Source organism: Acinonyx jubatus, chromosome B4 (assembly GCF_027475565.1).
Source record: "Acinonyx jubatus isolate Ajub_Pintada_27869175 chromosome B4, VMU_Ajub_asm_v1.0, whole genome shotgun sequence".
In the NCBI taxonomy this organism is placed as follows: Eukaryota; Metazoa; Chordata; class Mammalia; order Carnivora; family Felidae; genus Acinonyx; species Acinonyx jubatus.
In genome coordinates, this window is record NC_069387.1 from 131,623,717 (window position 1) to 131,640,610 (window position 16,894).

General features: G+C 39.0%; 1 protein-coding gene across 4 annotated transcripts in view; it reads left to right on the top strand.

Annotated features, from left to right (window-relative positions):
- XPNPEP3 (X-prolyl aminopeptidase 3) overlaps positions 1–16,894 on the top strand; it is a 73,608-nt gene that overhangs the window by 30,061 nt on the left and 26,653 nt on the right. For all 4 annotated transcript variants that reach the window (XM_053226842.1, XM_015077875.3, XM_027070645.2 and 1 more), the window contains one exon: positions 1,528–1,730. In XM_053226842.1, the coding sequence (XP_053082817.1) occupies positions 1,528–1,730 (203 nt within the window). The remainder of the gene's footprint in view (positions 1–1,527; positions 1,731–16,894) is intronic.

Below are 16,894 nucleotides of genomic sequence, written 5' to 3' on the forward strand. Positions count from 1 at the left end.
GAGAGAGAGAGAGAGAGAGAACAAGTGGGGGAGGGGCAGAGAGAGAGGAAGGCACAGAATCTGAAGCAGTTCTAGGCTCAGAGCTGTCAGCACAGAGCCTGATGCGGGGCTTGAACCCATGAACCTGACCAGCTCAGATCATGACCTGAGCTGAAGTCAGACGCTTAACCAACTGAGCCACCCAAGCGCCCCTCATTCACCATTCTTAATGTTAGTAGTTTACTAGACAAAAGCAGCAGGCAAAGGAAAAGATTCATGAAATCGTATTTATGTAAAAATTTAAAAACCAAAAAAACCTGGGCTATGATTTCATACACTGAAAACAGGTAGTAGAGGTTGTTTTACTTTTTAAAAACTACAATTAAATTTCTATTAAAAGTAAGATTAGCATTTGACATGTAATATATATTAAAAACCATTTTTATTTCAAAATGAAAATATTTAGGAGATTGTATCACTAATATATAGCCAATAAAAATTTTTAGGGTTTTTCCCTTTTCTGTCCCAAATACTCTGCGTAAAACATACATTCAGACTTCAGTTGTTGGAAATGCTGCTAATAAGCCATCTCAGGAAAATAGAAAGGGACGAATGGAGACCTGGTTTAAATGGGAACATTTTCATCATGAGCCTTCTCATCATGTATCTCAGGCACATACAGACTATTTCCTTGGGTCTCTAAAGTTAAAAGGAGAGCTGTGGTCTTCTAGTGAGAATACATGGCAGACGAGAAAGGAAAAGCCCTGGGTAAGTGTGGACTAGCACATATCATCAACTATAGTGTTTCTATAGCCGTGAATATTTGCTCCTAAATGCAATAAGAACCTCATTCACTAACACAGAGATTGTGAAGAAGGGGAACACTTAAAAAATTTTTTTTCTTAATGTTTGTTCATTCTTTGAGAGAGATAGAGAGACAGCATGAGCAGGGGAGAGGCAGAGAGAGGGAGACACAGAATCCAAAGCAGTCTCCAGGCTCTGAGCCGCCAGCACAGAGCCTGATGCGGGGCCCAGACTCACAAACCGTGAGATCATGACCCGAGCCAAAGTCGGACCCTTAACCGACTGAGCCACCCAGGCGCCCTAGAAAGGGAACACTTAACCACGTCATGATCTGAGTACTTTTTTCTGTCCGTTCATGTTCAGTAATTCAGCAGGGCATCTAGCTCAATTGTAGTGTGGAGAACATTTTTATAGTTGTTCTTTAATGATTAGTAAATAATAAAATCAAAGCTTGAGAAGAGCTTTAGTCCCATCTATCATCTATATAAAGAACACTGAAGTTTAGGGGCAGAGAAGCTGGATATTCGGTGTCAGAATATCTTGCCATTCTCAGGGAATAGCCTTTCCAGTGATAGATGATCTAACCTTTCAGTTGTTTCAGTCCTGAGAGAGTTTTTGCTCACTTCAGAATTCCACGCCACAGGTTTTATGGTTTTGACTCTTGTTCAAGTCATTATAGCAGTTGGTATTTCTTGTTGCTGTTAGTTTTATTTTAAAATATATTTTCTTGCTGCTCATTTTAAGATGAGACAAATATGGTCTGGTATGACTGGATGAGGCCCTCTCACGCACAGCTTCACTCTGACTACATGCAGCATCTGACTGAGGTCAAAGCCAGGAGCAAGAATAAGGTCCGGGCTGTCCAGCAGCTGGTACAGCGCCTCCGGCTGATCAAATCTCCTGCAGAAATCGAGCGAATGCAGATTGCTGGGAAGCTGACATCACAGGTATGGTTCCTATTGAAAAAGTTTTCTCCAAATTAAAAAATCTAAGTTCCTAGGGTTCAGTGGGTACCTTGAGGTTGTGTACCGGAGGGAGGAATTTCACAGTAGGTGAACATCTACCTTCTGCTTTAGTTTAATGGACATGTCTAGAAACTTGCTCAATACCTTGCAAGGCAAAATAAAGCTGCCTTGCATCTTATTCATGATCTTAGTTGTTTCTCTGTGGGACAACATAAATTAATTAGTGGTATTCCCTTTCCTTATGATAACTGCAATAACAGTGGCAGTTAAACACAGTTTGATTGCTAAAGAAGACTCAGGACCCAGAATGACAGTACTTATAAGTCTGTAACTTATTATAGGAAAGGGGTATAGTACAGCAACAGCATTAAAGTAAGAATACCTGTCACAGTGAATGGCCGTCCCACAAAAAGGATCCAGAGAAGCCAAGTGCAGGATCTTGTCCTATCTCAGCAAGGGCCAGGTGGGATGCATTTTCTCTCATGGATAAGGAACCACAGATGTACACACACAGAATATCTTGGGACCAAGGAGCCCAAAATGGAATCTCAGCTAGGGATTTTTGGGTTTTGCTCATACTGGCATATTCCTGCTATGTTACAGCAGAGCTCCTAGACCAGTACAAACCATTAATCTCACTGTTACCAGTATTGAGAAACCGATACAAACTGCCCCAAAATTCATTGCAACACTTTTCATTAATTGTGGTGAAATATATATAGCATAAAATTTGCCAATTTAGCCATTTTTAAGTATATAGTTCAGTGGCATTAAATACATTTACATTGTTGTACAACCACCACTACTGTATATCTCCAGAACTATTTCATGATCCCCTGCTGAAACTCTATACTCATTAGACAATAACTGCCCATTTCTCCTTCCCTCTAACCCTTGGTGACTACCATTTTATTTCCTGTTTCTATAATTTGACTACTTTAGGTACCTCATGTAAGTGAGTCATAACAATATTTGTTCTTTTGTTTTTTACTTATTTCACTTAGCAAAGTGTCTCCAGGATTCAACCATGCTCTGGTATATATCAGAATTTACCTTCTTTTTAAGGCTGAGTAATAGACCATTTTATGTATATGCAACATTTTATCTATTCATCTATTGATGGACATTGGGTTGGTTTTTTTTCGTTAATTTTTTTAATTTTATTTTTTTTAATTTACATCCAAATTAGTTAGCGTATAGTGCAACAATGATTCCAAGAGTAGATTCCTTAATGCCTCTTACCCATTTAGCCCATCCCCCTCCCACAACCCCTCCAGTAACCCTCAGTTTGTTCTCCATATTTACAAGTCTCTTGTGCTTTGTCCTCCTCCCTGTTTTTATATTGTTTTTGTTTCCCTTCCCTTATGTTCATCTGTTTTGTCTTTTAAAGTCCTCATATGAGTGAAGTCATGATTTTTGTCTTTCTCTGACTGACTAATTTCACTTAGCGTAATACCCTCCAGTTCCATCCACATAGTTGCAAATGGCAAGATTTCATTCTTTTTGATTGCTGAGTAATACTCCATTGTGTGTGTGTGTGTGTGTGTGTGTGTGTGTGTGTGTGTGTGTGTGTATACCACATCTTCTTTATCCATTCATCCATCGATGGGCACTTGGGCTCTTTCCATACTTTGGCTATTGTTGATTGCTGCTCTAAACATGGGGGTGCATGTGTCCCTCAAAAACAGCACACTTATATCCCTTGGATAAATACCTAGTAGTGCAATTGCTGGGTCATAGGGTAGTTGTATTTTTAATTTTTTGAGGAACCTCCATACTGTTTTCTAGAGTGGATCCACCAGCTTGCATTCCCACCAACAATGCAAAAGAGATCCTCTTTCTCCGTATCCTCGCCAACATCTGTTGTTGCCTGAGTTGTGAAAGTTAGCCATTCTGACAGGTGTAAGGTGGTATCTCATTGTGGTTTTGATTTGTATTTCCCTGATGATGAGTGATGTTGAGCATTTTTTCATGTGTCAGTTGGCCATCTGGATGTCTTCTTTCCTTATAAGGAAAGACACTTGTTTGGAGAAGTGAATATTCATGTCTTTGCTCATTTCTTCACTGGATTATTTGCTTTTTGGGTGTTGAATTTGATAAGTTCTTTATAGATTTTGGTTTCTAACCCTTTATGTGATATGTCATTTGCAAATATCTTCTCCCATTCTGTCGGTTGCCTTTTAGTTTTGCTGATTGTGTTGTTTCTGTCTTTAGGCTAGTGTGAATAATTCTGCAATGCATATTCTACTTTTCAAACCCCTGTTTTCATTTCTTTTGGATATATGCCCAGAAGTAGAATTACTAGATCAAATGGTAATTCTGTGTTCAATATTTTGAGGAACCACCATACTGTTTTTCATAGCACCTGTGCCGTTTTACATTCCCACTGACACTGGACAAGAGTTCCTATTTTTCCATATCCATTCAAACACTCGTTTTCTGTTTTTTGATGATAGACGTCCTTGTGGGTGTAAAAGGATATCTGACTGTGGTTTTGATTTGCATTTTTCTAATGGTTAGTGATGTTGAATGTCTTTTCATGTCTTTTTTGCCTTCACAACACTTGTATGCTTCATCTATGCTTCATGTTATGCCTTGACCAAAGTCAATGTCATTCAGAAATTTAGCAAAACAGCTCAAGCTAATTCCAGGAAATAGCTCTCACAGAGCAGTCCACTCCCATGACCCACTATCAAGCCTTTTTTCTAATAAAACAATAATCCTTAGTGTGATATCATTTACTTGCCTTATAATATCCTATAATCAGATATATCATCAAAATGTACATGCAGAATCTAAACATTTACAACATCCAGTGTGGGGTTAGTATGGATTTAAACAGATAGTGGAACCATCCATTTATACTTTTACACGTTTTTCTAACTATATAATTATTTTGTTGTTTGGATCTTTAAGTGTCTGGGTTGTTTTGTTTACATTTATTTTTGAGAGATGGAGCACAAGGAGGGGAGGGGCAGAGAGAAAGAGGGAGACACAGAATGGCTCTGAGCTATCAGCACAGAGCCCAACACGAGGCTTGAACCCACAAACCATAAGATCATGAACTGAGCTGAAGCTGTATGCTTAACTGGGTGAGTCACCCAGGCACCTGTGTAAGTGTCTGCTTCTTAATAAATCTGCTGAATTATTAATCTATCATTAATCAACTCAATATTTCTCAGACCAGTTCTTCTACATAGGGATAATGTACTGAGATAGCTTTAATTCAATCTCCCACTATATTTTATCATTAATATCAGTATTATACTAAATTTGTTAGTATTTACAATATTAATTTTACTTATGCTTCCATGTAATACCATATAGCAGCACCACTGTAGTTACAGTATAAATCAGAAAATCATGGTATAATTATTTTGTCCCTCCCAACACAATCTACCTTTTATTATAGCCATATATTATTTCTCATAGGACTATAGATCAGAGGCCATATCTCTGTTTTTTCAGGATTCAAAATATCTTGAGAACATAGCTAAATTCCTTCCCTCAGGTTAGGTGGTTTGACAGATATTGGTTCCCAGTTGGAAGAAACCAGCAACAGAACCTATTAATCTACTACAGGAAGCACTCTAGTCCTGTTTAAAAGTTATCCAGTATTGGGGTGCCTGACTGGTTCCATCATTAGAACATGTGACTTGGTCTCGGGGTCATGAGTTCAAGCTTCATGTTGGTTGTAAAGATTACTAAAAAATTAAAAAAAAATTTTAATAAAATAAAATTTGTTCAGTGCTCACAAACTGTGCTGTAGGGAAAGGATGGTTAGCATCCAGTCAAAGGGCTGAAGCTGTTAAAGAGCACCTGAATAGTTTGCATCCTCTAGTTAAAACTTACAGTAGAAAACAAAACTTTTTTTTTTTAACGTTTATTTATTTTTGAGACAGAGAGAGACAGAGCATGAACAGGGGAGGGTCAGAGAGAGGGAGACACAGAATCTAACAGGCTCCAGGCTCTGAGCTGTCAACACAGAGCCCGACGTGGGGCTCGAACTCACGGACCGCGAAATCATGACCTGAGCCGAAGTCGGCCGTTAACCAACTAAGCCACCCAGGCGCCCCAGAAAACAAAACTTTCTTAAGACTGTAGGGCCCATAAGTGGCCCGTATTTGTGCATCACCTAGGTTTCTGCTGTGAGAATGCCTAGCCACTGTGCTTGGGATACCTTGGACTCCATTTGAATTAAGGTATCTAATAATCCAGCTTGTGTTTTAACACGCAGTCTTGTTCCCTTTGCTGAGTTGATTTGGGCGAGTTGTTTTAGTGTGTGATCTAATTATAAAATCCATTTTGTCAGCATCGTGTTATCTTTTCAAGTGGCTTGCCACTTTTGTCCTTACTCCTTAGACCTTAGTAGGTCTTTTTCAGCAGTATGTCTTTCCTCATTAAAAACAAATCTGCCTGACCAAATAACTCCTAAGCAGCTCCTACTTCCATGAAGGCTCTCTTATTTCAAATGGTCTGACACCAGATATGTTGTCATGAGTACTGACCGCTTTCATACAGTTAGGAAATACATTTGATATCTTGAAAATGTTAATTCCCCCAGGCTTAGATCATATGAGTAGTAGTCACTCCTAAGTAGACTTTGGTTTGAGTGTTCCACAGAACTTCCCATAACCAAACAAATTTCAGGAATGTGGACCCACCAAGTTATACCTAGTTCTTATCCTTTATCAGTGATCCATGTGTCCCAATTGTTCTTCCTCCTGATGCCTATTCACCTACAGTAACAGGGCAAATAGCTATTCTTACACATAATATTATTTTGACAGGTGGGATATGCAGTAGATAACATTCTACCACCATATTCTGGTACCTTTTTTAAACCATCATCACGATTAATGGCTATGTAATGTTTATTTAGATTATTAATATATTTCATATTCAACTAGCTAAATATTTTCTACATGTTGCTTTCCAACATAGCTCCTCTGTAGTAGATCCATCCTGTGAAATGAGAATCAAAAACATTTGCATTGTTGCATACAGTCCTAGACAGAGCTCCCATCTCTTGATCTATTTTGAGGACATATGTCACTGAGGGAAGTGTATTTATTAGGTTAGCTATTGTTCAACTCTCTCTCAGAAGAGGAGACTTCATCAGACAGAGTCCTTTGCCCCAAGGGGCTTCTGGGTCACAGCTAAGAGAAAATATTATTCTCTTCCTTTAAGCATCTCCTTAGGCACCAAAATTATGTTAGATTTTCCTTTTTGTGGAACTCATTTTTTGGCTCCCTTCCCCTCAGTGACAATCTGGCCTTTCTTTCATTTGTCATTCATTTTAACCCACATCTTTACCACTGAAGAAGAATTTTCTGGTTAGTCCATTCCCAATAATAGAAGGACAAATTGGATACATACAGAAAAATGGGTCTAAACTATTGGCAACCAAAGCAATTTTTATTAACAATTTGAGCTTCAGTGGGGGCCAGTGGTCTATGTCTTTGTTTAGTACATTGCTGCCTGGCTTGAGTCCCTCCATGTCCATTCATTTCATGGACCTTCATTGCCATTTCAAGAGAATGAATTAGGCCATCAACTTGTTGATTCCATTTACCTTCCAACCCTGGCATTGGGTTTCTTTAGTAAGCATCATATGGCCTGCTTTGATTTGGCCTCAGACTTTCCATAGAGATTTCCAAAGAGCACTGGCCCCACATGTGGGGATCTTTTACTATCCAGTTATTTATGACCCACTTGTTAGACCAATTGAAAGTTGATTGGAAATAGCCTAGGATCAGTATTATCCAAATAGTAAGGCTTCTATTTGCATCTAGTTCTTTTGTCACAGGTAAGAACAGAGCATATAATGCAGCTCAGTGGACAAAATTGTATTACATTCTTCCATAAGGATTTTTTTTTTTTTTTTGAGGGAGAGAGAATCTTAAGCAGGTTCCATGTCCAGCACAGAGCCCGATGTGGGGCTTGATCTCACGACCGTAAGATCATGACCTGAGAGGAAATCAAGAGTCAGCCGCTTAACTGACTGAGCCATCCAGGCGCCCCTTCCAAAAGGATTCTACGTTCTTCTGCACTCAGAGCACCTGCTTTCCATACAGAATTACTCTCAATTCTGGAGCTACCATCTATGAACCAGACCAATTGCCTGGCGTCCTTGGGCAGTTGGTTGAACGAAAAGAACCAAGGAAAAAAGACTTGTAAAGTCTTATAAAGTGTTGAGTTTGATAAGTTCTTTGTAGATTTTGGATACTAACCCTTTATCTGATATGTCATTTGCAAATATCTTCTCCCGTTCCATCAGTTGCCTTTTAGTTTTGCTGATTGTTTCCTTTGCTGTGCAGAAGATTTTTATTTTGATGAGGTCCCAATAGTTCATTTTTGCTTTTGTTTCCTTGCAGCCAGAGATGTGTTGAGTAAGAAGTTGCTGTGGCCAAGGTCAAAGAGGTTTTTGCCTGCTTTCTCCTCTAGGACTTTGATGGCTTCCTGTCTTACATTTAGGTCTTTCATCCATTTTGAGTTTATTTTTGTGTATGGTGTAAGAAAGTGGTCCAGGTTCATTCTTCTGCATGTCGCTGTCCAGTTTTCCCAGCACCATTTGCACCATTTATTCCATTGGATATTCTTTCCTGCTTTGTCAAAGATTAGTCAGCCGTTTGTTTGTGGATCCATTTCTGGGTTTTCTGTTCTGTTCCTTTGATCTAAGTGTCTGTTTTTGTGCCATATATAATTTTTAATTAATCATAAAAAACTGAATTATTTTAGGATCTGAATTATTGCCCCCTCTCTTATTTTTTTTGATTTGCTATTTTTGTTGTAAAATTTATATGACATAAAATTTACTATTTTAGCCATTTTTAAGTGTACAACTCAGTGGCATTGAGTACATTCACATTGTTGTACAACCAGCATCATTATCTGTTTCCAGAACTTTTTCATCATCCCAGATAGAAATTCTAACCATTAGAGTTTCCCTTTTCAATAACTCCCCATTTCCCCTTTCACCATCCCCTGATAAGCTCTACCCTACTATGAACTTGTCTATTCTGAGTGCCTCATATAAGTAGAATCATACAACATTTATCTCTTTTTTTCTTGTGTTGCCTATACTTTTGGTGTCCTATCCAAAAAATTATTGCCAAATCCAACATCATGAAACTTTTCCCCTATGTATTTCTCTATGAGTTTTATAATTTTAGCTCTTACATTTCAGTCCTTGCCCATTTTTTAGTTAATTTTTGTATGTGTTTCTTAAGAGAATCATATGGGTAAATCTTCATGACCCTGGATTTGGCGATGGATTCTTAAATATGACACCAAAAGCAGTAGTAACAACAACAAAAAAATGAACAAATTGGGCTTCATCAAAATTAAAAACTTTGTGCATCAAAGGACATCATGAAAAGAATAAAAAGATAACTTATGAACAGGAGAAATATTGGCAAATCTGTATCTGATAAGACTCTAATATCCAGAATATATAAAGAACTCTTATAACTCAACAACAAAAAGACAATGGTTCAACTTTTTATTCTTTTGCATGTCCTCTTACTGGATTTTATTTCCCTTGTAAAGTCCTCAATTCATTCTTATCTTTTTATTATCCATAGGAGGAAGTTGAGATTAAAGATCTGAAACTGTCTTTTTATATCCTCCTGGGGTCCAACAACAAAGTCATATATGAAATCCCTTATTACAGTGTCAGTCATAACCAAGTAAGGGGCATCCCATAAGGGTGTTCATTTCCTTCATCAGATAGCACTGACTATCTGATGCAGCTTCAGGAGGTACTGACCATATATGTAACAAGGGAGAGTCAGGGCAATATCCCTTCTATGTTGGACACATCCCTTAATCCATTCTAGTAAACTAGGGATTGTCATGTGATCCACAGTAAGCTTAAAGTAAGTTTAAAGCCAAGGATACTGCTCCTTGATCTAAAATTCTCAGGATTCATTTTTAAAAAGAACTCATCAGGTTGCTGCATCTAAATCTGAAAAATGGCTCATTTCCTTCACTGAATAACCCCTTTCACTATCTTTTGTCCTGCCTCGTCAGTTTGCCCTACTTGAATTAGTTGTAGTGAATGTCTCTCACAAGCTGATTTATCAAAAAATAAAGTGGCTTGGGTTCCTTTGGTCGGAGCACCACCTATTGGCCAAAGGTGGAATTCTTGTGAAGGAGATTCTGAGCTTGCTTTCAGCTGATACAAAGCAGCAAACAAACAAACAAAAAAAAACTGAGTTTTTTTTGTTGTTTTTTTTTTAATTTTTTTTCAACGTTTATTTATTTTTTTGGGGGGACAGAGAGAGACAGAGCATGAACGGGGGAGGGGCAGAGAGAGAGGGAGACACAGAATCGGAAACAGGCTCCAGGCTCTGAGCCATCAGCCCAGAGCCCGACGCGGGGCTCGAACTCACGGACCGCGAGATCGTGACCTAGCTGAAGTCGGACGCTTAACCGACTGCGCCACCCAGGCGCCCCTAAAAAACACTGAGTTTTTAGCAGAACTGCCATTGATGTGCACTTCTCTTCCAGTCCATTTTTGCTAGCTGCTAAGGTTCAGGTTCTGTCATTTCCTGATTCCATAGATTTCAAAGCCAGTGCTAATTCAAACCAAGAATGGTTTGGCAGTCACCCAAGTTCGTAATTGGATTTTCATCCTCTTTATCAGAATCATTCTTTTTCTTTTAAAATAATGCTTTAACCATATATTTAATAAAAAATAATTCAGGTATGCTGGAACAAATGGATATCCACATGCAAGAGAATGATGTAGGATCCCTACCTCACACCATATACAAAAATTAACTCAAAATGGATCAAAGACCTAAACTTAAGAGCTACAACTATAAAATTCTTAGCAGAAACAAACATTTATGACCTTGAATTCAGCAATGAATTCTTAGATATGACACCAAAATAAGCAACACAAGAGAAATAAATTGGACTTCATCAAAATTATAAACTTCTATGCATCAATCAAAGGACATTCTCAAAAAAGTGAAAAGACAACCTATAGAATAGGAGAAAATGTTTGCAATCCATATATCTGATAAAGGTCCAGTATCCAGAATATGTAAAGAGCTCTTGCAACTCAAAAACAAAAAGATAACCCAGTTAAAAAATAGGCAGAGGACTTAAATGGGCATTTCTCAAAAAAAGATATACAAATGGCCAATAAGGACATAAAGAGATGCTTAATATCATTAGCTATTGGGGAAATGCAAATCAAAACCAAAATGAGATACCACTTCATACCTGGTAAAATGGCTATAATTTAAAAACAAAGCACATAGGAAGGGAAGATGGCAGTGGAATAGGAGAATCCCTAGGCTCTCTTCATCCCACAAATACAACTAGATAACTGTCAAACCATCCTATATACCCCAGAAATTGATCTGAAGACTGGCAGAACAAACTCTACAACTAAAGGTGGGGAAGAGGCCACATCGAAGAAGATAGGAAGTGCAGAGACACCGCTTAGGAGAGAAACAGAATGCAGCCCCTGCAGTGGGGAGGGAGCCACGATCCCAGGGAAGGGCTAGAACAAACTAGCACACAGGAGAGCACTCAGGGATAACAGATCCCCATAGCAATTGGCTTGGAAAGTGACAGGGCACAAATTTTGTGAGTTCTTGCAACCAGCAGGGCTTAAAGCCTGAAGTTTGAAAGGTCAGCATGCTTGGCTCTGAGAGAGCTCAAAGGACATTGGGGCCGTTCTTGGAGAAAAGGCAGAGCAAACAGCCTGTGGACAAACAGTGTGGAAACTGCTGTTTGAAGAGCACCTGAGGCACAGACTGTAGAGGGTTAGTTGTTCACCTCAGAGTGTATCCCAGTGAAGCAGCAATCATGGAGAGATCCCTCTAAGAACAAAGGAACTGTCAGGCTCCATTTCCCTCCCCAACCCCTCAGCATAAGCACAGGGCCACTAGTGAGAACCAGCAGTGTCAACACTTGCTACCTAAACTGCTTACACCAATCCTCCCTTTTCCACTCCAGTGGAACTGCTCTTCCCAGTCACACTTTCCTCAGTCCCGGGTCATTGGGTCCCACTTCCATCCCAGAAGACCAGCCTGAACCCCTGCCAACACATTTCCCAGCCCAGGAGTTTTGCAAGGCCTTGGTTCCAAAGGTGGGAGCAACAGGTCTCTTTGCAAGCAGACCAGAGAATACTTAGTTGAAATGCACCACATTCAGGCCAGGGACCAGACACTGCCCACAACAGGCAAAGAGAGCCCCTGCAGACAAGTGGCCTGAAGGATAAAGCAGCCAGGACATAGCAGCACATGTTGGAGACACTCCCCGAAGCACCAGGCCCTGGGGACAGAGGACACTACATTGCAGGGCACTGCAGGACCTCTTCTTCATAAAGCCATTGCCCTTAAGAAGAGGAGATGTAGCTGACTCTCCTAAACAAGCACAGACTTAGACAAAATGAAAAGATGAGATTTGTCCCAATTGAACAGGACAGGGTCATGGCTGGAGAGCTACGCAAAACATGCAGAAGTACTTGCCAATGGAGAATTTATTTTTAAAAAAAAAATTTTTTTAATGTTTATTTATTTTTGAGACAGAGAGAGACAGAGCATGAATCGGGGAGGGGCAGAGAGAGAGGGAGACACAGAATCAGAAGCAGGCTCCAGGCTCCGAGCCATCAGCCCAGAGCCCGACGCGGGGCTCGAACCCACAGACCGTGAGATCGTGCGGACGCTCAACCGACTGAGCCACCCAGGCGCCCTGCCAATGGAGAATTTAAAGCAATGATTATAAGGTTACTCAACGAACTTGAGAAATAGTGGAGGGCATCAGAGAGATCATAACACAGAGATAAGGAATAACGTAGCAGAGATAAAGGGCCCTTCTTCCAGCAGTCTGGAAGAAGCAGAGAAACAATGTAATGACCTAGAAGACAGAGTAATAGAAAGTAATCAAGCTGAACAAAAGAGAGAGAAAAGAATTCTGCAAAATGAGAATACACTTAGGAAATTCAGTGACTCCATCAAACATAATAACATAGGAGTCCCAGAAAAAGAACAGAGAGAAAAGGGGGCAGAGCATTTATTTGAAGAAATAATAGCTAAAGACTTACCTAATCTGGGGAAGGAAAGAGATATGCAGATCCAGGAGGCACAGAGAACCCCCCAAAAAATCAACAGAAGCAGATCCACACCAAAACATATTGTAATTAAAATGGCAAAATATAAGGGTGCCTAGCTGGTTCAGTCAGTAGAGCATGTAGCTCTTGATCTCAGGGGTCATGAATTTGAGCCCCACATTGGGTGTAGAGATTACTCAAATAAATAAACACGTACATACATACATACATGAAGCCAAACATAGTGATAAAAAATATTAAAAGCAGCAAAATAGGGACACCTGGGTAGCTCATTTGGTTGAGCAACCGACTCTTGATTTCAGCTCAGTTCATGATCCCAGGGTTGTGGGATCAAGGACAGCATCTGACTCCACAGCCAGCATGGAGCCTACCTGAGATTCTCTCTCCCTCTGCCCCTGTCCCCCACACTCTCGCTTTCTCGCTCTCTCTATAAAATAAAATGTAAATATAAATAAATAAAAGCAGCAAGATAAAAGAATACAGTTACATACAAAGGAAATCCCATAAGGCTATCAGCAGATTTTTTCAGGCGAAGCTTTCCAAGCAAGAAAGGAATAGCATGATATATTCAAAGTGCTGAATGGAAAAAACCTGCAGCCAAGAATATGCAGCAAGGCTATCTTCAGAACAGAGGAGAGATAAAGAGTTTCACAAACAAAAACTAAAGGAGTTCATGACCACTAAACCAGTCCTATAAGAAATATTAAAGGAGAATTGAGTGGGGGGAAAATGACAGTATGAAGGTAGGAAACACAAAAGCAGTAAAAATGAATATTTCTGTAAAAAAAAAAAATCAGTCAAGGAACTCACAAAATAAAAGGATGTCAAATATGACACCATGTACCAAAAACATAGGGAGGACAGGAGTAAATAATGGGTTCAAACTTAAATGCCTATCAACTTATATAGACTGCTGTATGCAGAAGAGGTTATATACAAACCTAATGGTAACCACAAGTCAGAAACCACTAATAACTATGCAAAGAATAAAGAGAAAGAAATCCAAATATATCACTAAAGAAAACCAGCAAACCATGAAAGAGAGAAAGACAAGAAAGGACCAGAAAAAAATTTTAAGAAACAACCACAAATAAAATGTCCGTAAATGTGTATCTACCAATAATTACTTTGAATGTAAATGGACTAAATGCTCCAATCAGAAGACATAGGGTGAGGATGCCTGGCTGGCTTAGCTGGTGGAGCATGTGACTCTTGATCTCGGGTTTGTCAGTTTAAGCCCCTCATTGAATGTGCAGATTACTTAAAATCTTACCAAAAAAAAATTGGGGAGATGGGGCGCCTGGGTGGCTCAGTTGGTTAAGCAGCTGACTCCTGATTTCACCTCAAGTCATGATCTCATGGTTCAGTTCGTGGGATCAAGCCCTGGTTGGACTCTGCACTCACAGTGCGGAGCCTGCTTGGGATTCTTTCCCTCTCTCTCTGTTCCTCCCCCTACTCCCACTATCTCTGTCTCTCTAAAATAAATAAACTTAAAAAAATAAACATTAAAAAAAAAAGACATAGGGTGACAGAATGAATTAAAAAACAAGACTCATCTATATATTGCCTACTGAAGACTCATTTTAGACCTAAAGACACCTGCAGATTGAAAGTGAGGGAATGGAATAACAGTTGTCATACAAATGGATGTAAAAAGAAAGCTAGAGTAGCAATACTTGTATCAGACAAAATGGACTTTAAAACAAAGACTGTAACGAGACAAAGGACACTATATAATAATAAAGTGGACAATCCAACAAGAAGATATAACAATTATAAATATTTATGCACTCAACATGGAGCACCCAAATACATAAAACAGTTAATAGCAAACAAAAAAGAACTAATGGATAATAATACAATAAGAGGACTTTAACACCCACTTACATCAATGGATAGATCATTTAATTAGAAAATCAACAAGGAAACAGTGGCTTTGAATGACATACCGGACCAGATGGATTTAACAGATATATTCAGACATTCTATCCTAAAATAGCAGGATACACATTGTTTTCAAGTGCATGTGGAATATTCTCCAGAATAGATCACATATTAGACCACAAAACAAGCCTCAACAAATTCTAAAAGATCTAAGTCATACCATGCATGTTTTCTGATTTTAATGCTATGAAACTGTAAGTCAACCACCAGAAAAAATATGAAAAGACCACATATGCATAGAGCTTTAATAACATGCTACTAAACAATGAATGAGTCAACCAGGAAATAAAAGAAGAAATTAAAAAGTACATGGAAACAAATGAAAACACAACATTTCAAAACCTTTTTGATATAGCAAAAGCAGTCCTAAGAAGGAAGTTTTTAGCAATGCAGGCCTACCTCAAGGAGCAAGTAAAATCTCAAATAAACAACATAACCTTTCACCTAAAAACTAGAGCAGAAATAAATGATATAGAAACTAAAAAAAAAAAAAACAAAAAAACAAAAAAAAAAAACCAGAACAGATCAATGAAACCAGGAACTGGTTCTTTGAAAAAAATCAATAAAATTGATAAACCTCTAGCCAGCCTCTTCAAGAAAAAGAGAAAGGACTCAGATGAAATCACAAATGAGAGAGGAGAAATAACAAACACCAGAAAAATACAAACAATTATAAGAGAATATTATGAAAAACGGTATGCCAACAAATTGGACAACCTAGAAGAAATGGGTAAATTCCTAGAAACATATAATCTACCCAAACTGAAATGTGATGAAATAGAAACTTTAAACAGACTGATTACCAGCAAAGACATTGAATCAGTAATCAAAAACTCCCAACAAAGAAAAGTTCAGGACCAGATGGCTTCACAGGCAAATTCTACCAAACGTTTAAAAAAGAGTTAATGCCTATCCTTCGCAGATTATTCCAGAAAATAAAAGAGGAAGGAAAACTTCCAAATTCATTCTATGAGGCCAGCATTACCCTGATACCAAAATCAGAAAAAGACACCACAAAAAAAGAGATCTCTGATGAGCATGGGTGCAAATATCCTCAACGAAGTACCGGCAAACCTAATCCAGCAATACATTAAAAAAAGCATTCACCAAGATCAAGTGGGATTTATTCCTGGGTTTCATGGGTTCTAATATTTGCATATCAATCAACACAATACATCATATCAATAAAAGACAGGACAAGAACTGTAGGATAATTTCAATAGATGCAGAAAAAGCATTTGACAAAGTACAACATCCATTCATGATAAAAATCTTCAACAAAGTAGATTTAAAAGAAACATACCTCAACATAATAAAGGCTACATGTGAAACACTAACAGCTAACATCATTCTCAATGCGAAAAAATAGAGCCTTTTAGCGAAGGTCAGGAACAAGACAAAGATGTCCCCTCTCACCACTTATATTCAAAGCTCTAGTCACAGCAATCAGACAACAAAAAGAAATAAAGGCATCCCAATCAGTAAGGAAGACATAAAACTTGCACTGTTTGGAGGTGACATGATATATAGTTAGAAAACTCAAAAGACCCCAGCAAAAAACTGCTAGAACCAATAAATGAATTTAGTAAAGTCGCAGGATACAAAATCAACGTACAGAAATCTGTTGCATTTCCATACACCAATAAGGAAGTAGCAGAAAGAGAAATTAAGAAACCAGTCCCATTGGGGCACCTGGGTGGCTCAGTCAGTTGGGCGTCCAACTTCGGCTCAGGTCATGATCTTGCAGCTCATGAGTTGGAGCCCCGCGTCCGGCTCTGTGCTGACGGCTCGGAGCCTAGACCCTGCTTTGGATTCTGTATCTCCCTCTCTCTCAAATATAAACAGAAAGGAAGGAAGGGAGGAAGGGAGGAAGGAAGGGAGGAAGGAAGGGAGAAAGGAAGGACGGAAGGAAAGGAAGGAAGGAAGGAAAAGGAAACAATCCCATTGGAGTGCCTGGGTGTATCAGTCGGTTAAGTGTCTGACTCTTGGTTTTGGCTCAGATGGTGATCTCGCAGCTTTGTGGATTTGAGCCTTGCATCAGGGTCTGCAGTGGCAGTGCAGAGCCTGCTTGGGATTCTCTCTCCTCTCCCTCTGCCTCTCCCCTACT